The 16,084-nt window shown below is 57.2% G+C and overlaps 1 protein-coding gene across 1 annotated transcript; it reads left to right on the forward strand.

Annotated features, from left to right (window-relative positions):
* The first annotated feature begins 40 nt into the window (after positions 1 to 40).
* Positions 41 to 14,013, forward strand: LOC149852885 (uncharacterized). The gene is made up of 7 exons (XM_090028230.1): positions 41 to 76; positions 190 to 282; positions 473 to 569; positions 10,710 to 10,813; positions 10,979 to 11,266; positions 12,682 to 12,750; positions 12,867 to 14,013. The coding sequence occupies exons 4-7, from the start codon at positions 10,720 to 10,722 to the stop codon at positions 13,154 to 13,156; spliced, it is 741 nt and encodes a 246-aa protein (XP_089884356.1). The 5' UTR covers positions 41 to 76; positions 190 to 282; positions 473 to 569; positions 10,710 to 10,719; the 3' UTR covers positions 13,157 to 14,013.
* The last annotated feature ends 2,071 nt before the right edge of the window (positions 14,014 to 16,084 follow it).

Here is a 16,084-nt window from a genome sequence, read left to right on the forward strand (position 1 = left end):
GGCGTGTCACGAGCGCTATAAAAGCAGGCGCGGGGGGGCAGGCTGTCCTTTTTCCCGGGTTGCGGTGGGAGTGGAGGTAGGGTGGGGCAGGCCTGGTTCCTGAGGTGGTTTCGCGGCCCGGGCGCCTGGTTCTCCCCACTCCGGAGCGGGTCGGGGGAAACGATCGCCACCCTGTTCGTTTCTCCCTAGACCGCGATCTCCGCGCCGAGCCCAAGGTGCAGCCGCCAGGAGCCATCTCGGTCGGGACCGGTGACCTGTGTTGTCCCGTCCCCCCTCCACGGGGTAAGACTCCTGCTCCCGCTCCCCCGTCCTGTGGGGGTGCCGCGGGCGGTGATGATTTGCTTGGACTAGAGTCTCCGAGTCCCCAGTGACGAGCTCTCGCAGCGCCCTGAGCCCGCGGCCCGCCTGCCCATCCCCCCATCCCATCCCACCCCGCTCCTGCCTCACCGCCTCCCCTCCCCTTCCTTTGCAGCCGCGCCCTGCAGGGGACCGGAGCCAGCTGCGCGAGGACGCCCGGCGTGCTGGCCCAGGTCCTGGCTGCCTGGGATCCTTCCCTGGGAAGATCAGAGGTGAGTGGCGGGGGGGAGATATTTCTCCCCTGCGAAGACTGGAGTGACTCAAATAAAGTTTTTGTGCAGTAGCCAGGCTGTGTGGGGATTGCTTTCTGCCAGGCCTACACCCACATGCGGCTGCTTGTGGGGACGGGGGTGTAGAGGAGGGTTGCGTTTATCATGGCCCCAGGGTTGAGATGAGGCTGCTTCTGGGACAGGGCGTGGTGGGTATAACACCACGTTTGAAGGGCAACCTCAGCCACTCCCAAGGGGTGAAGATGGTGCGGCACGTGCTTGAAACTAGCAAATGGTGCTCTAAGCGCAAGGGCTGCCACGGTCATGAGGTGTGTGTTGATCTGCTCTTCCCCTGCCCCCCCAGACTAACGTGGCTCTTGGCCTCTTCCTGGGAACGGGAGGGCTCCAGTGAGCTCCTGGGGCTGCTGGTCGTCACGTGGGTGCTGGCCACGCTTATGGCGCTTGCATTGCGTAACAACTTCATTGCTTAGTCCGTCTTTTACGACGCTGGGCTGAGTCACTGCTTACAATGTGATAAATTGTTCCTTAAGTGTAATGTCTGCCGGGAGCTTATAAGGTAGAGTTCTTGGAATATGGGGGGTGTTCCAGTTTAGGGAGCAGGGCCTGGGACTCCCTGTGGGAGCTGGAGATTTGGCAGCAGCGGGGGCATAGGGATCAGGATGCAGGTGTGTGCACTGGCGCAGCGGGTGTCTGCGGTGTGCACAGAACCCAGGCATCTGAGACGGACACACTTGCGTGCACATGTGGACAGATGCGCACGAACACCCTAAGGTGTCTGGGGAACCCGTACGCACATGCTCGCACTGCACAGGAGTCCAGGATGGGCATGCACACGACTTGCACACAGAATCCAGGTGTCCAAGATGAACAGAAGCGTGGTACCTGGGTGTCTGAGATGGGCAGGCGGGCACATGCACCTGCTTGCCTCCAGGACAGATGGGTTGCATGTACATGCATAGTCCCAACGTGTGGGAGCAGCCTGTCTTGGCTGGAGTGGAAAGGGAAAGGTGCTGCACGGGCCATAGGTTGGTCTCCACAGGTGGGAAGCTGGAAACCACTGTCGCCTCCCACATTAACAGACATCTGGGAGCCCAGGCTGCATCTGGCAACCTAGACTAGGATCATGGGGGCTGGGGAGGGGCGAGGGGAGCCCATGGGATGTGAAGAATCTGGCATCCGTGTGGGGATCCAAGGGAGCTCCTTGCAGCCAAGTTTGAGTCTGGGACCATCACATCAAGAGGGGGCAGCCTGTGGTGTGCGCATGTGTAGCATGGGGCACAAGGGGGGTGGGAATCTAGTTATGTATGTCTGCGTGTCTAGGTGTTGACCTGTCTAGGTCTGTGTGTATGTACACATGCATGTATATAAAGTATAAACATGCATGTATGCATCTATATATGGATATATGTGTATCTCCTAGATACCTGGGTGGGGGTGACCGGGAGACAAGTTTTGTGTCCATCAATCCCTCCCCTCTGGACAAAGACCTGTGGTGGCTGAGTAGTAGGGTGCCCTGCATGTCCTAAGGATCTCCCGACCGCTGTGGTCTGGTGCTTGTGGGAGGGTTCCTGTGGCTGCCACTGACCCGTGCTGCAGCTGCACCTGTACCCGGTTGAGGTTTCCTTTCCTGCAGAAGGAAACAGAGCTCCTATATAGGTGACACCTGGATTCTGTGTAGATATGTGAGGTCTGCGTGTATACACGTGTATCTGTGTGTATGTGACACATGTATGTGTATATGTACATGTGTACTTACATACACAGCTACAGGTGTAGCTATGCCTGTGCATGTGCACATGCACATGTGCAAGTCTGTAGATGTGCACATGCACATGTGCAAGTCTGTAGATGTGCACATGCACATGTGCAAGTCTGTAGATGTGCACATGCACATGTGCAAGTCTGTAGAAGTGCTTGTGTGGGTGTCCATTTCTGCATGTGTTTGTATGCATATAGGGAAGTGCATATGTGTGTGGATACACAAACGTCCTTGTGCCTGCATGTGTGTGTGCGTATGCCTTGTGCATGCACATGTATGTGTACAAGTGCATGTGTATGCATATGGGTGTGAGAGCATGTATGTGCGCGCACTGGCTCAGAGGAGAACCAGGCTGAGGCCTGCACGTCCAGCCACCAGGACCGGGCTGGGGGAACGTGTCGCATTGTTCCTGTCACAGGTGAGGGTGAGAATCGGAGACCCCCGTGATGTGAAAGCCCGGGTCACAAATGGAAACCACAAAGCCACAGCAGGGTTTGGAAGTGCAGAAACCTCCAGTCCAGCCTGTTTTCGGAACTGGGTGAGAAGGCACCAGTGCACCTTCCCCCAGCAAGCTGTATTAGTCAGACACCAGCCAGGTCCTGCCCCAGCATGGGCTGAATGGGACTTGTTAGTCCTAGGATGGAATGAGCCCAGCTGCCGCTGCAGCACCATGGGGCCATGGTCCTGTTCTCTAATCCCTCAGCAGCACCATATTATTGTGGATCGGAAGACACCAAGTGGGGGAAGTAATAAATACACTGGAGGGTAGGGTTAGGTTTTCAGGTGCCAGACAAATTGGAGGATTGGGCCAAAATAAGTCTCATGAGGTTGGACAAGGACAAGTGCTAAGTCCTGCACTTAGGACAGAGTAATCCCGTGCACCAGAACAGCCTGGGGCTGACGGGCTGGGCAGCAGCTCCACAGAAAAGGACCTGGGGGTGACAGGACAATACGCTGGATATGAGCCAGCGGTGTGCCCTTGGTGCCAAAAAGGTCAATGGCATCATGGGCTGCATTAGTAGGAGCGTTGGCAGCAGGTCCGGGGAAGTGATTCCTCCTCTATTCAGCACTGCTGAGGCCACAGCTGGAGTCCTGTGCCCAGTGTTGGGCCCCCCACTACAGACAGGATGTGAGTCCAGTGGAGGGCAACAAAAATGGTTGGGGGACATGACTGAGGAATGGCTGAGGGAACTGGGCTTATTTAGTCTAGAGAAGAGACAGAGAGGACTTAACAGTAGCCTTCAACTCCCTGCAGGGGGGTTGAAAGAGGATGGAGCTAGCTTGTTCTCAGTGGAGGCAGATGCCAGAACAAGAAGCAATGGGCTCCCGTTGCAGCAAGGGGAGCTGAGGTTGGATATTAAGGAAAACTCACTGGGAGGGTGGTGACACCTACTGAGGCCCAAACTGCCACACGAGGACTGCATGGCAGAGACCCTGTGGTGTGAGGAATGGACGTTGACGCTACCACCAAACACGTTCCTTATCACAAGTCCTACAGTCTGCCCGCCCTGCTTCAACCCGCCCAGAGGTGGATTAAGGTGCGCTGGGGCCCTGGGCAAGCACAAAACTGAAGGCCCCCTATCCCCATGGGAGCTGGGCTGCAGGGGGAGAGGGACCCCTTCCCTTCCTAGTGCTGGTGTGGGAGGCGGGGTGGACCCTGTCAGGCTGTGTGTGTGCAGGGGGAGGGGGGCACATGCCCCACCCTGCTGTGGCCAGATGTACACACGTGGCAGATAAGGTTCTTCGGGTAAATCTGATATCTTTTATAAGACCAACTAAAGAGTTGGAATTTTTTTTTTTAAGCAAGCTTTTGGGTATAAATACCCTTCATCAGGCTGAGGAAGCATCTGCATTTGGTGTGTGAGCTCCTCCTGGGTGGAACGAATAGTAAAGAAGCCAGAGGCCCCAGCCTTGCAGCAAGCCAGGCAGTGAAAATGGAAATTGAGGAGTCAATGGGTGAGAGTCAGTGGGTTTCATTGAATCAATCCTTAAACTGCTTGTCAGCCAAAGGGCGAGTCAGATGTCAGGCAGGTTATAATGTGTCATAAATCCAAGGTCTAGGTTTAGGCCATGAGCACCAGCAGCCTAGCAGTGGAAGGCCAGAAAATATATTTTCTCCCGCCACTTATGCTGACACCCAAACCAGCACCCATTTCTTACACTCCCCACTCTTGTCTGTGTTCACCTCACTTGTCACTGGCTGCCCTACAGGGGGTAGGGCAAGGGATGTCTCTTTACCGTCTGCTGGCACAGTGAGGTCCCCGATCTACTCCAAAAACTCCTTGAGCTGGTGGTGGCTATTATCAACAAGTTGAGTATCATCAAAAGTTAAAGTGAGGCCTTGTCCTGTCTTCACTAGCCTCAGTTAGCACTAGCCTCATGAGCTGGAGCTCGGTCAGTGTCAAGGTGAATTTATTTGGAGTGCTAAGCGCTTTGACACTGAAGGCAAAAGGACCATAAGCAGTTACAATTGCTGTACATTTCAATCATCTTCCCAAGTGCTTTAGTCCAAAGGTCTCCCAAAATGGGATGCACATCTTAAGGATGTGGGCTGAGGAAGAGTTTCCCAGGGGTTAAAGAACGTGCAAAAAGCTGACTCCGCCCTGACTCACAAGTTCCTGTGCAAATCTCCTAGCTTGCCATGGCTCGATTTACCACGGGCAAAATGGGGGCGCTACCACCCCCTGCCTTAGAGGAGTATTAGGAATTATTCTGTGCTGTGATGATGGAGGCCACGCAAGGACCACGCAGAGCCCCAGGGTTTCAGGATGGCAACCACAAGTTCCCCTTTCCATAGAAGACCGAAACTGAGGGTGCAACTCTTGTGCAGAAGGGCCTACCGCCGCTGGGTTGCAAGCAGTGACCTGTCGGGTGTGTAGCTCAGGTCTAGGCATTTCACTTTTGCTTATTGCACAAGAGTTGGAACCTGCCCCCCCCCCCAACAATACCGAAAACCACGGCGGGAAGAATATGGATGAATGATGAACCACAAGAAGATGCTGTCCCCTTGGGGTTGCCAACGAATTCCACTTCTCTTGAATTCCTAAACAATCAAAATGCCCTTGGAGGTTTTAAAGGCCAGCATATCTAGTGGTCCTCATTCTGATTCTTCGAGCAGTGCAAATCCAGAGCGGTTCCAGTGGAGTCGGTGGCCTTTATCCTGGATTGACACCAGCACGAGCAAAATCATGTCCTGGCCCCGTGGGCCAGTGTTTTTACAACCTCCTGTTGAAGCGACAGAAACACAGCCTGTCCTCAACTCTGTTGAAGTGCAGCCTGCAGGAAGCGCGCGAGCCAAGAGCAGCCCCAAAGAGCGTTCACTTTGGGCATCCGTCTGTGGGAAATTTAGTGCAGGGTTTTCCCGTCGTCTGAGCATGTGGGTGCGCTTCCAAAGAGGGCCGTGCTCTTTCAGCACTAGGCCTCAAAGCGCTTTGCAACGAGGGTAGAGGAAGAGTGGATGGAGCGAGTTGCACAAGGTCACGCAGCCGTTCAGCGGCAGAGCCAGGACCGGAAGCCACGGCTCGCGTGCACGTGCGGGCTCTTGGCTCGCTGCCCTGTAACAGGAAATGGGAGAAACCAGCTCCAGATCGGGACGTCTGGGAAGTTTGGGGCGTTTATACACGAAGCCTTTTGTGTGGCGACCTACTGGCCAGGCGGGGGGTCAGAGCAGATGCGACTCACCGAGCCCGCTCCGCACGCGAGCTGTGCAAGCGGGGGCGCGCATCAGCGTCCGCAAAATGGGCGCAGTGCGCTTTTGAACTAAAATGCCCCTGAGGCGTTTTAGTTCAAAAGCCTGCTGCCGCTTCCTCAGCGCCGACCTGCGCTTCGCCACTACACAGCCCTATGTGCCGCAGCTCCGGGTGCTGCGGCGCTGTCACGTGGGCGGGCACGGGGGGCGTGGGCGTGGGCCTCTTACCTGCGTACCTGCGTGCGCATGTCTAGGTGTGGGGCTGTGCCTAGGTGTGCGCGCGCACGTATTTGTATATGTACACGTGCGTATCCAGCCGGGGGGGTGTGCCTGCGTGCACATACGTCTCCATAGCCATACGCGGAGATGCTGGGCTGGCACGGAGCTCTCCTGCCCGCGCTGCCAGCGTGGGGGGCACGGACGCCGGCCTGGTGTCTGGGCCAGGGCCACTCGTGCACACGCACGCACCCCGCCTGGCGCCTGTGCCCCCTGCCCCACCCACTGCTCTGCTTTCTGCTCCCTGCCCTATTTGCCCCCATGCTACTACCCCCGCCCGTGGCCTGTGATGGGTCTGAGCTCAAGAAACTCGGGTGCGCGCGCGGGCCCCCTCTCCCGCGCCGCGGCGGGGGGCGTCGGTGCGGTGCGCCCCGCTCCGCTCCCTGCTCCCGCCCCCCTGCGCCTGCGCCTGCGCCCGCGCCCCCGGGCGACCACTTCGAGATGCCTGTGCGGGGGCGGGGCGGTGCCTCGCCACACGGACGCGCCGGGGGCCCCGCGCCGCCCCGCCCCGCCCCGCCCCGCCGGCGCGCACCAACAGTTATGGGCGATGACCCCAAACACGGACACGCCCCGCCCCCAGGCCCCGCCCCGCCCTCAGGCCCCGCCCTGCCTATAACCGTGGGTGCCGCAGGGCTGCCGGCGAGTGCGCCGGGCGTCTCTGGCGTGTGCGGGTGGCTGCGGCCCTGACGGCGGCGCCGCCGGGTGAGTCCGACGCGCCGCCTCTCCCTGCCGCGGGTCGGGTCGGGAGCCGTGGTCGGACCTGCTCGTGTCCCCGCGGCCGGGGCCTCCCCCGGGCCGGGCGCGCTGCCGCTGGCTGTGGGTACGTGCCGCCGTGCTCCTGTCCGCTGTGCCGGCGCGGGGGGAGGCGGGGTGGTTTTTTGCATTTTCCTGCCCGCGTCGGGTCGCCTGTGCCGGCTGCGGGGGTCACTGCTCGGGTTCAGAAACCCTGCCCGGGGCTCGGGAGCGCGGCCGTGTCCGTGCCCTGCCCGCTGCACGCCCCGCCGCCGCTCCCCCTCCCTCACATTACTCAGGGGCAAGGAAGGGGGAGAGGGAGAGGGACTGAAAGAGCCAAGAGCGAGCGAGCCGAAAGCCAAGTGCGCGGGGCCGCCGATGTGCCGATGTGCCGCCGATGTGCGCGGGGCCGCCGATGTGCGCGGGGCCGCCGATGTGCCGATGTGCGCGGGGCCGCCGATGTGCCGATGTGCGCGGGGCCGCCGATGTGCCGATGTGCGCGGCGCTGCCGATGTGCCGATGTGCGCGGCGCTGCCGATGTGCGCGGGGCTGCCGCCGATGTGCCGCCGATGTGCGCGGGCTGCCGATGTGCCGCCGATGTGCGCGGCGCTGCCGATGTGCGCGGCGCTGCCGATGTGCGCGGCGCTGCCGATCTGCCGATGTGCCGATGTGCGCGGGGCTGCCGATGTGCCGCCGAGGTGCGCGGCGCTGCCGATGTGCCGCCGAGGTGCGCGGCGCTGCCGATGTGGTGCCGAGGTGCGCGGCGCTGTGCCGATGTGCCGAGGTGCCGGTGCGCGGCGAGGTGCCGAGGTGCGGCTGCCGATGTGCGCGGCGCTGCCGAGGTGCCGATGTGCGCGGCGCTGCCGATGCCGAGGTGGCGCGGCGGCGGGTGCTCTTGCCGAGGTGCCGAGGTGCGCGGCGCTGCCGATGTTCGGCGCGGGGCGGGGCTCTTTCACTTCCCCTCCCCTCCTTTTGCCTCTTTCTCTCTCTCCCTTCCTTGCCCCTGAGTAATGTGTCATCCTCCACTGGATCTGGTATCTTTTAATTAGGCCAACTTAAATAGTTAGACTTGGTTTTAACGAACTTGCTAAAAATTTTTCCAACTATTTAAGTTGGTCTGCTAAGACATCAGATTCACCCGAAGAAGCTCGTCTGCCCGTGTCCTGAGCCCCACGGCTCTGTCGTCCTCTGCTTCCTTTGGTCCCCCCAGCCCAAGCAGTCTGGGACCCTCCCCTGCTCCCTTGGCTGTCTCAAGCGTGGGTGTGAATCTGTTCAGCCCCCGCAGCCTTTCATTGCCCTGTAGTGCTCTGGCCCCTCTCCATGTGGTCCACGTGCCTCCTGAAGTGCGGCGCCCAGAACTGGCCGCAGGACTCCAGCTGTGGTCTGACCAGTGCCGCGTAGAGGGGGAGGGTCACCTCCCTGGCTCTACCAGAGATGCGCCCGTGGATGCACGACAAGGTGCGGTTAGCCCTGCCAACTGTGACCTCACATTGTCGGCCCATGTTCATCTTGGAGTCAGTAATGACTCCCAGATCCCTTTCTGCCTCCATGCTCTCTAGAAGGGAGTTTCCCATCTTATAAGTGTGCTGCTGGTTTCTACTGCCCACGTGCAGCACCCTGCACTTGTCAGTATTGAAACGCATCCTGGTTTTGCTAGCCCACCCCTGCAACCTATCCAGGTCTTGCTGCGGTCTCTCCCTCCCTACTAGCGTGCTCACCTCACCCCAAATTTTGGTATCATCAGCAAATTTTAAACAAGCTGCTTTTCACCCCGTCGTCCAAATCGCTGATGACGAAATTGAACAGCGCAGCCCCAAGGATGTCTAGGTCACTCTGAATCCTAGCCTGACTTTCCAGCGTATTTATTACTCCCTGCCCCCCCCACCCCCGTCTTCTGGAAACTTGCTGAGGGTGTGCTGTACTCCGTGCCATCTTTCAAGCTGTTGGTGAAGACATTGAGCAAAACGTGCTCCAGGACCAACCCTGGGGCGCTCCACTTGATACCGGCTGCCAACGAGACATGGAGCCGTGGATTACTACTCTCTGAGCCCAGTGCTCCAGCCAGTTTCCACTCCCCATTGCAGAGCATTCGTCCAGCCCGGACGTCCTCCGCTTGCTTGCGGGAATGGCGTGGGAAAGCCCGGGGCAGCGCTGGCAGCAGGCGGCGGGGGGCCCCTGCGCTGAGCAGCAATTTCTTCCCCGCCCCCTGCATCGGGCTGAGCAGCAGCAGCCTTTCCTGCCCGGAGCAGGGGGCTTGCACTGGATGAGCACACGCCTCCCCGGGGTGCATGCAGTGCCGGGAGCCGCCCGCCCTGCCCTGGCTGGGCAGCAGCAGACCCACTCCCTCCCTCACTGCAGGTGGCTTGATTTGCCCCCCTGCCCTGCCCTTCCCGCCTTTCATAACCCCTCCCTGTCCACCACAACAGACTTACTAGCTGTATGGGAAAGCAGGTCAGCGTGGGCTGATATGCCTCCTTCAAAATCGGTATCGGCCCCCAGAATCTCTAGGTGTGTGTGGAAAGGAGACCCAAAGAGAGAAGGGGAGGGAGAGATGGGGGGAGGCAGGGGACAGACGCCCAGCAATAGGGGCGACAGACCTGGGTGTGTGTCCTGCTCGTGGAGCTGCGGGAGCTGGGCCAGGGGAAGGTGCCGAAGCCCGGCCTGGCTACATGACGGCATGTGTGTGCATGTATGTGCTATTTCTTGTGAGTTGGGGCGGGGGGCTCTACACTTCTTGTGCAGTTCATCCGTTCATTGCTTGAACCGGGCTACATTTTTTGCATGATTTGCCCATTCATCGCATGATGGTTACTTTGCACTTACGGCCAGTCTACACTTGTGCCTTGCCTGTGTGGCCGGGCTGCATTAGTTTTTCATTCACCCGTTCACTGCGTGACAGTTACTCTGCATGTCTGGCCAGGCTACAAGTATTGTGTGCCTGACTAGTTCAGGGGTTCTTGAACTGTGGGTTGTGACCCCTGGGGGGTTGTGAGCAACTTTAAAGGAGGTTGCAAACTTCGCTCCCTTCCCTAGAAGCGGTGGCATGGGGGACGGCGCCACCGCCGCCGTGCGCTGTGCGGTACTGCCGCGTGCTGTGCACTGCTTCCCCACAGCCGAGTGCAGCTGCCGGCCGCCGGGGGACGCCCCCACTCCCGCTAGTCGATGGCTGGGCTTGGGTGCAGAGAAGCAGCGCACGGCACGTGGCAGTGCCACTGAGTGTCGGATGGCAGCTCTGGCCCCACCACCCACACCACTGCTTCTAGGGAGGGAAGCAAAATTTGCAAGCTCCTCTTAAGTTGCTGGCCACCGCATCAAAATGTTTGGGAGCCCCTGGACTAGGTCATTATTTGACATGTGTGGCCAGCCACATCTGTTGTGTCGCAGAGGACCTTGGGAGCCTTAGCTTCTAGGGAACAGTATAACTACAGCCTGGCATGACCAAAATTTCTGCGCGTGTGTGTGTCCCTGCTTGCTGGGACCAGGGCTGTGAGCATGCGTCTTTGCACAGAGGGACTCGCATTCCTGAGCTGTGGGGTGGGAACAGGCGCTGGGGCTTTAACCCTGTCCCCCTGCAGCCCGCAGGGGCTCTGTGGGCTGCCTTGGGGTGGGGCAGAGGATGGGGTGAGAGGTGCAGAACTCATGCTTCCTTCTCTCCTCTTCAGGGCAGCAGGGGCACCATGATCATTGCTGTCTGCCTGGTGCTAGGTGCAGTGATGCTTGCCTTGACCACAGCCACCCCCAACCTCTGCCAGCGTCAGGACAAGCCACCAGGTGAGAGCAGAACCCAGGTGTCTGGGGTCACCGCTTCCCCACTGGCAACATGTAGGGCAGGGTACCTGGGTGCATATGCCCCCTGAGGTGAGCTGGTGCAGGGTTTCTCTGCTCCTGTCCGTTCCTACCCCATGCGGGCCTTACCACAGCACTGTCTCCTTGCAGGGGTCCCTGCCTGGTACTGCACTGTGCCGGAGGGGGGAGCCACTCGTGTACCCCTGGACACCCCCAGCTGCATAGTGATAGTCCGGGCATGGCTTGCGGAAACGTCGCATCCAAAAACTGTCCTGGTGTGGCGCCCAGAGGGATCCATGCCTCGTGGCTTGAGAAACTTCACTCTGGAGGATGGTGCCTTCACAGTCCAGAATATGGCCCAGCAGCTCTGCGGACGCTATGAGATCAGGTGCTCCCTGGATGATACTCTCCTGGCCAACATCACACTGGTGCTGCTTGGTAAGGAGTCCACAGTGGAAGTAGATATGCGGGGGGAGGCGGGGTGATGCAGTTGCACCCCTCTAACTCCTGTCTGCTTCACCGCCCCCCCACCCCCAAGAAGGAAAGAAAAAAAAAAAAAAAAAAAAAGATTTAAAGCCAAGGGTAGGGGAGAGACGGGGACACTTGTATCCAGGCAGCTGTGAGGGAGCCCACTGACTGCATGATCATCTTTTCTGATTCCTGCTAATCTCTTTACTCCACAGGTATGAATCGCCCTCCCTCCTTTCCAGTGCTCTTGATCTTCCACTAATCAAGCCACCTGTCCTCTGTAATTCTACTGTCGGCCCTTCCTAATAACGGCGCTTTTCTCTGGTCTCGGTCTTCCACTAATCAGTTCTCCTGTCTGTCGGCCCTGCCTGGTCTCATCTTTCCGCCATCACAACCCTAGGGACTAATTGTGGCTAAAAGCCTGCTTTCGCGGGTGGTGACATGAATACAGGGGTAGACAGGACTGACGGTGAAGGTACTGTCAGGCTGCTCGAAGAGGGGAGATCTTGCTTTTATGAATCTGAATTGGAGATTGACACATAATTATAATGACTATGGGACTAATGACACAATAGCTTTGGACTATTTTGGCTCTCTTTTTGCCTAGTTTCTTATGTTTTTCTCTTTAAACCTACGTATATAATCTAGCAAATTATGGCTAGGGTTATACAGAATCTATTGCACATTCCAGTAGCTATGTGTTTCTGCTTTTATCTGTGGGTGAATACTATAGTGCCAGGCCCCTAGTATATTACCCAAGTATCTGGTTTCTTCTTAACTGGAGAGAACTGGTTTTATTTTGTTGTGTTTTGGGGTGGGGGTTGTGATGAGGCACCAGCCCTTCTGCACTCCCCCTTCTAAATCCTTCATCTGCCCATGCCCTTAATATTTTGCTTTTGTTTTGGAGCCGTGCACACACTTTAGCTCCAACTAAAGACCTTCAATTAGGTGTGGTCATGTTCACCCAGGGGCACACATGACTGACCCTGAAGTTTTGGAGGCACCGTCCAGATGCTCAAGGAGGCTAGACTTGGTTTCATGAATCTCAATAAGAGATGTACATTTTAAGGAGAGTGACAGAACTGAAAAAACGAGATCTTTTGACTGTTGCAGTGCTTTTTAAACGCACTATGCAAGATCAGGAAGGGGGTTGGATCTCTGGAGGCCCCTTCCAGCCCCACTTCTCTCTGACTCTCTGGCTATGGCTCTGTGCTATCCAGAAGGCCCTTCCAGCCCCACATGTCCATGATTCTGTCACTATGATGCTGTGACTTTGAGCTCTGGAGGTACCTTCCAGCCTCATGTCTCTATGATGCTATGACTGTGTTCTGCAGCCTTCCTCTGCCCAACCTCCCGTCACCCCCTCTGCTTGTGTCTCCTTCCAGAGTCCACCTCGCCCCCACCACCTGTGCACGGACCCGAATCTCCCCACAGAATCATCCCTGGGGACCAGGGTAAGTAGTGGGGTGGGGTTTACCCCTCCCTGGAGCACTTGAGGGCTCCTTGGGGCACAAGCTAATCTGGAGTAACCCCTGGCCTCCCACTTCTGACTGGGGTAATTGGCTTTCAGGTGCAGAAACTTTTCCCAGTTGGGGCATAGTCCTCATAGTGCTTGGCATTGTAGCCGCAGCCGCAGCCACAGCCACGAGTCATCTGCTGTGCAGATGTGAGCATCTCTGCTGGAGCCATGGGAACCAGAGCAATGCAGATGGACAGATGCGCAGCCCCAGGGAGACCCGAACGCTGGTCACAACTGGTGAACACACACTTGCCAATGGTCACTTGCACGCAGACCAGCACAGCATCGCCAGCGGTTTTCTTGGTGGGGATGACGGAGCAGAGGCTGGAAGCTTTGTCTAGTGCCTTCCCCACCAGCAAATTCCAGCCCTCGGGTGATGTGTATGTGGCCCAAACGCCTGGGTCCTGTCTGGGCTTGTACGAGGTTCCCTTTCTGCCGGACTCCTACAGCTTGTACAACCGAACAGTGCTGGAGCTAGTGCAGAAGCGGGCATCCCCAAGCACCTTGCACAGGCAGCATCAGAACTGCTACCTCTGTACTGTAAGAAACTGTATCTGCTTGCCAGTCAGTAAAGAAGAGTTGCTTGTTCCATGGAACGACCTGAAGTTACACCAAGAAGCCAGGTTGTCTATGTGGTTCTTGATGTGTGTGCATTTCTCATAGACAATGAGGGTTGGAAGGGATCTCGGGAGGTCACATCTAGTCCAACCCCCGCTCAAAGCAGAACCAGCTCCAAGCATCTTGCTCTAGCCAAGGCGTTGTCTACCCACGTCATAAAAGTCTCCAAGAGTGGAGGTTCCACCACCTCTTTGGGCAGCTTGTGCCAGTGCTTCACCATCCTCTTAGATGCAGCTGTATCTGAGATGCATGCACCCGCTGTCTAAAGAGATGATGGCCATTCATTCGGTCATGTGTGTTAAGTTACATACGTGGTAGCGTTATGGGATGGCATGTACACGCCAAGCCATGATGATTTTTACAGAGTACATTCATGCAGTTTGAATTTGTCGTGCTCTGTGTTGCACTGTTCTAGACCAAATAGATCTATTTAATTTCAATTTAGCCATTATTACTTAACTTGAGCTTAAATACTCTGCACGCTTAATTTATTGAAAGGTTATATATTTATAAAATATTTAAGCTTTTAATATGTGAAGATGAATATAAGTTATTAAAAATTTAATTTACATACACAGTATCTTTTAACTTTAGGTGTAATTAATGTTTCATAGTTTCTAGGGTCGGAACAGACCTGAGTAGATCATCAAGTCTGATCCTCTGCCACGGCAGGAAAGAGCGCTGGGGTCAAATGACCCCAGCAAGGTATACATCCAGCCTCCTCTTAAAGACCCCCAGGGCAGGAGCCAGCACCACTTCTCTTGGAAGTTGGTTTCAGATCCTAGCCACCCTGACCGTGAAGTCGCGCGTTCTGATGTCTAGCCTAAACCTACCCTCTGCCAGCTTGTGACCATTATTCCTGGTCCTGCCTGGCCATGCTTGGGGGAACAGGGACTCCCCCAGTGCCTGCTGGTCCCCCCTGCCTAGTTTGTAACAGGCTACTGGATCCCCCTCAGCCTTCTCTTGTGGAGGCTGAACAGGTTCAGGTCCCGCAGCCTCTCCTTGTCTCCGTCCGTTTTCCTAGTCAGGGAGGCCAGAAGCCCGGCTAAGTTTATTACCACAGTGGATCTGGGTTTTCTGTTTTTCATTTCAATGGAGAAACGTGCAGGTTTTCCACTTCTGCAAGGACCTCTCCGCAGGCGGGTAGGGCACCACAGAGGGCTGAACTCACTTCCGGGCGGCTCCTGCGGTGGTGGCTTCTGCCTGTTGCGCCGGCTCCTGCTGCTGCCAGCCCCAGCCCCGCGGCCCGGGCACCCCAGCCCGCCCGCCCGGCCTGTGCCCACTGCTGCGGGCCGGTGGGGGCTCCACGGGGACAGGCTGGGACAGCCGGGCAGCTGTCATTACCCTGTGACCTGGGCCCCACCTCCACCCCCACCCCCACCCCAATGCCTGGCATGACTGGTGGGCTGAGTCTGGCATGCACTTGGGGAATTTTGGAAGTTGCTGGGGTGGGGGCCCTGCCTCAGTGCACAGCTCTTGGGACCCCCGGTGCGGCTGGTCCTCCTGCCAGAGCCTTCCCCAACCTGGGGGTCACTGGTAACAGGGAGTTTAAACCAGCACTTCATGAACTGGTATTCCCTAGGGTGTGCGGGGGCAGGACACCTGGGGTTTCTGGAAAGGAAGGAGAAGCTGGGGGTGAGAGCAGGGGAGACCAGGCGTCTGGGCACTGGTGTCCCCTCCTTGCCCCGCCCCCCATGACCACGGGCCAGAGAGTGGGAGTGCCAGATGAAGTGCAACAGCCACTTCCCAGTCAGCATGATCAGCCGGGGGGCCTTCTCCCCCCACAACCCTGGTTAGTGAGATTTGCCATGGCGGGCCTCCCCCCCCGGTTGATGACTGGTTGCTGGGGGGGCATGTGCCCCCCCTAACTAGAGTGGCACCAGTTGCCCATGCCCTCCCCTGCATTCATCTGTTGTTCCCCACCCCCATGGGTTTGTACAAATTTTCCTGAAAAAAAAAGACAGAGGAGAAAAAAAATTTTCATAGATTTCATAGACATTGGGGCTGGAAGGGATCTTGGAAGATCATCGAGTCCAGGCCCCTGCCTGAAGGGCAGAAAGTCAGCCTGGATGACCCGCCTGTCTTCCGACGTGGATGCTTTGCCCCAAAGTTTGGTGTCATTGGTGAACTTGGCCAGTCCGCTCCTGACTCCAATGTCCACATTGTTAATGAAGATGTTGAACAGTATGGGTCCAAGGACAGAGCCTTGGGGGGGACTCCTCTTGTCACACGACACCACGATGAGTGACTGCCATCAATTACAACCCTCTGGGTCCGACCACGGAGCCAATTTCCCAGCCAGCGGATTACGGTGTACCCAAGGCCACAATTGGCCAGTTTGGCCAAGAAGTGATCATGGGATACCAGATCAAAAGCTTTTTTGAAGTCAAGATATATGACACCAATTTCTTCTCCCTTGTCCAGGTGATAGGTCACCTGGTCGTAGAAGGAAATGAGATTGGTCAAGCAAGACCTACCCGCAACAAACCCGTGCTGGCTATCCCTCCGGATGTTGGCGTCCATTAAGGATGGGCTCTTTAATAAACTTTTCTAAGATCTTCCCCGGGATAGAAGTCAGGCTGACGGGCCTATAGTTAGCCGGATCCACTTTCCTCCCTTTCTTGTGTCCGGATGTCTGGGTCCTGTGTGTA

The sequence above is a fragment of the Crocodylus siamensis genome, chromosome 15, assembly GCF_052110815.1.
Source record: "Crocodylus siamensis isolate JL-2025a chromosome 15, ASM5211081v1, whole genome shotgun sequence".
Taxonomy (NCBI): Eukaryota; Metazoa; Chordata; order Crocodylia; family Crocodylidae; genus Crocodylus; species Crocodylus siamensis.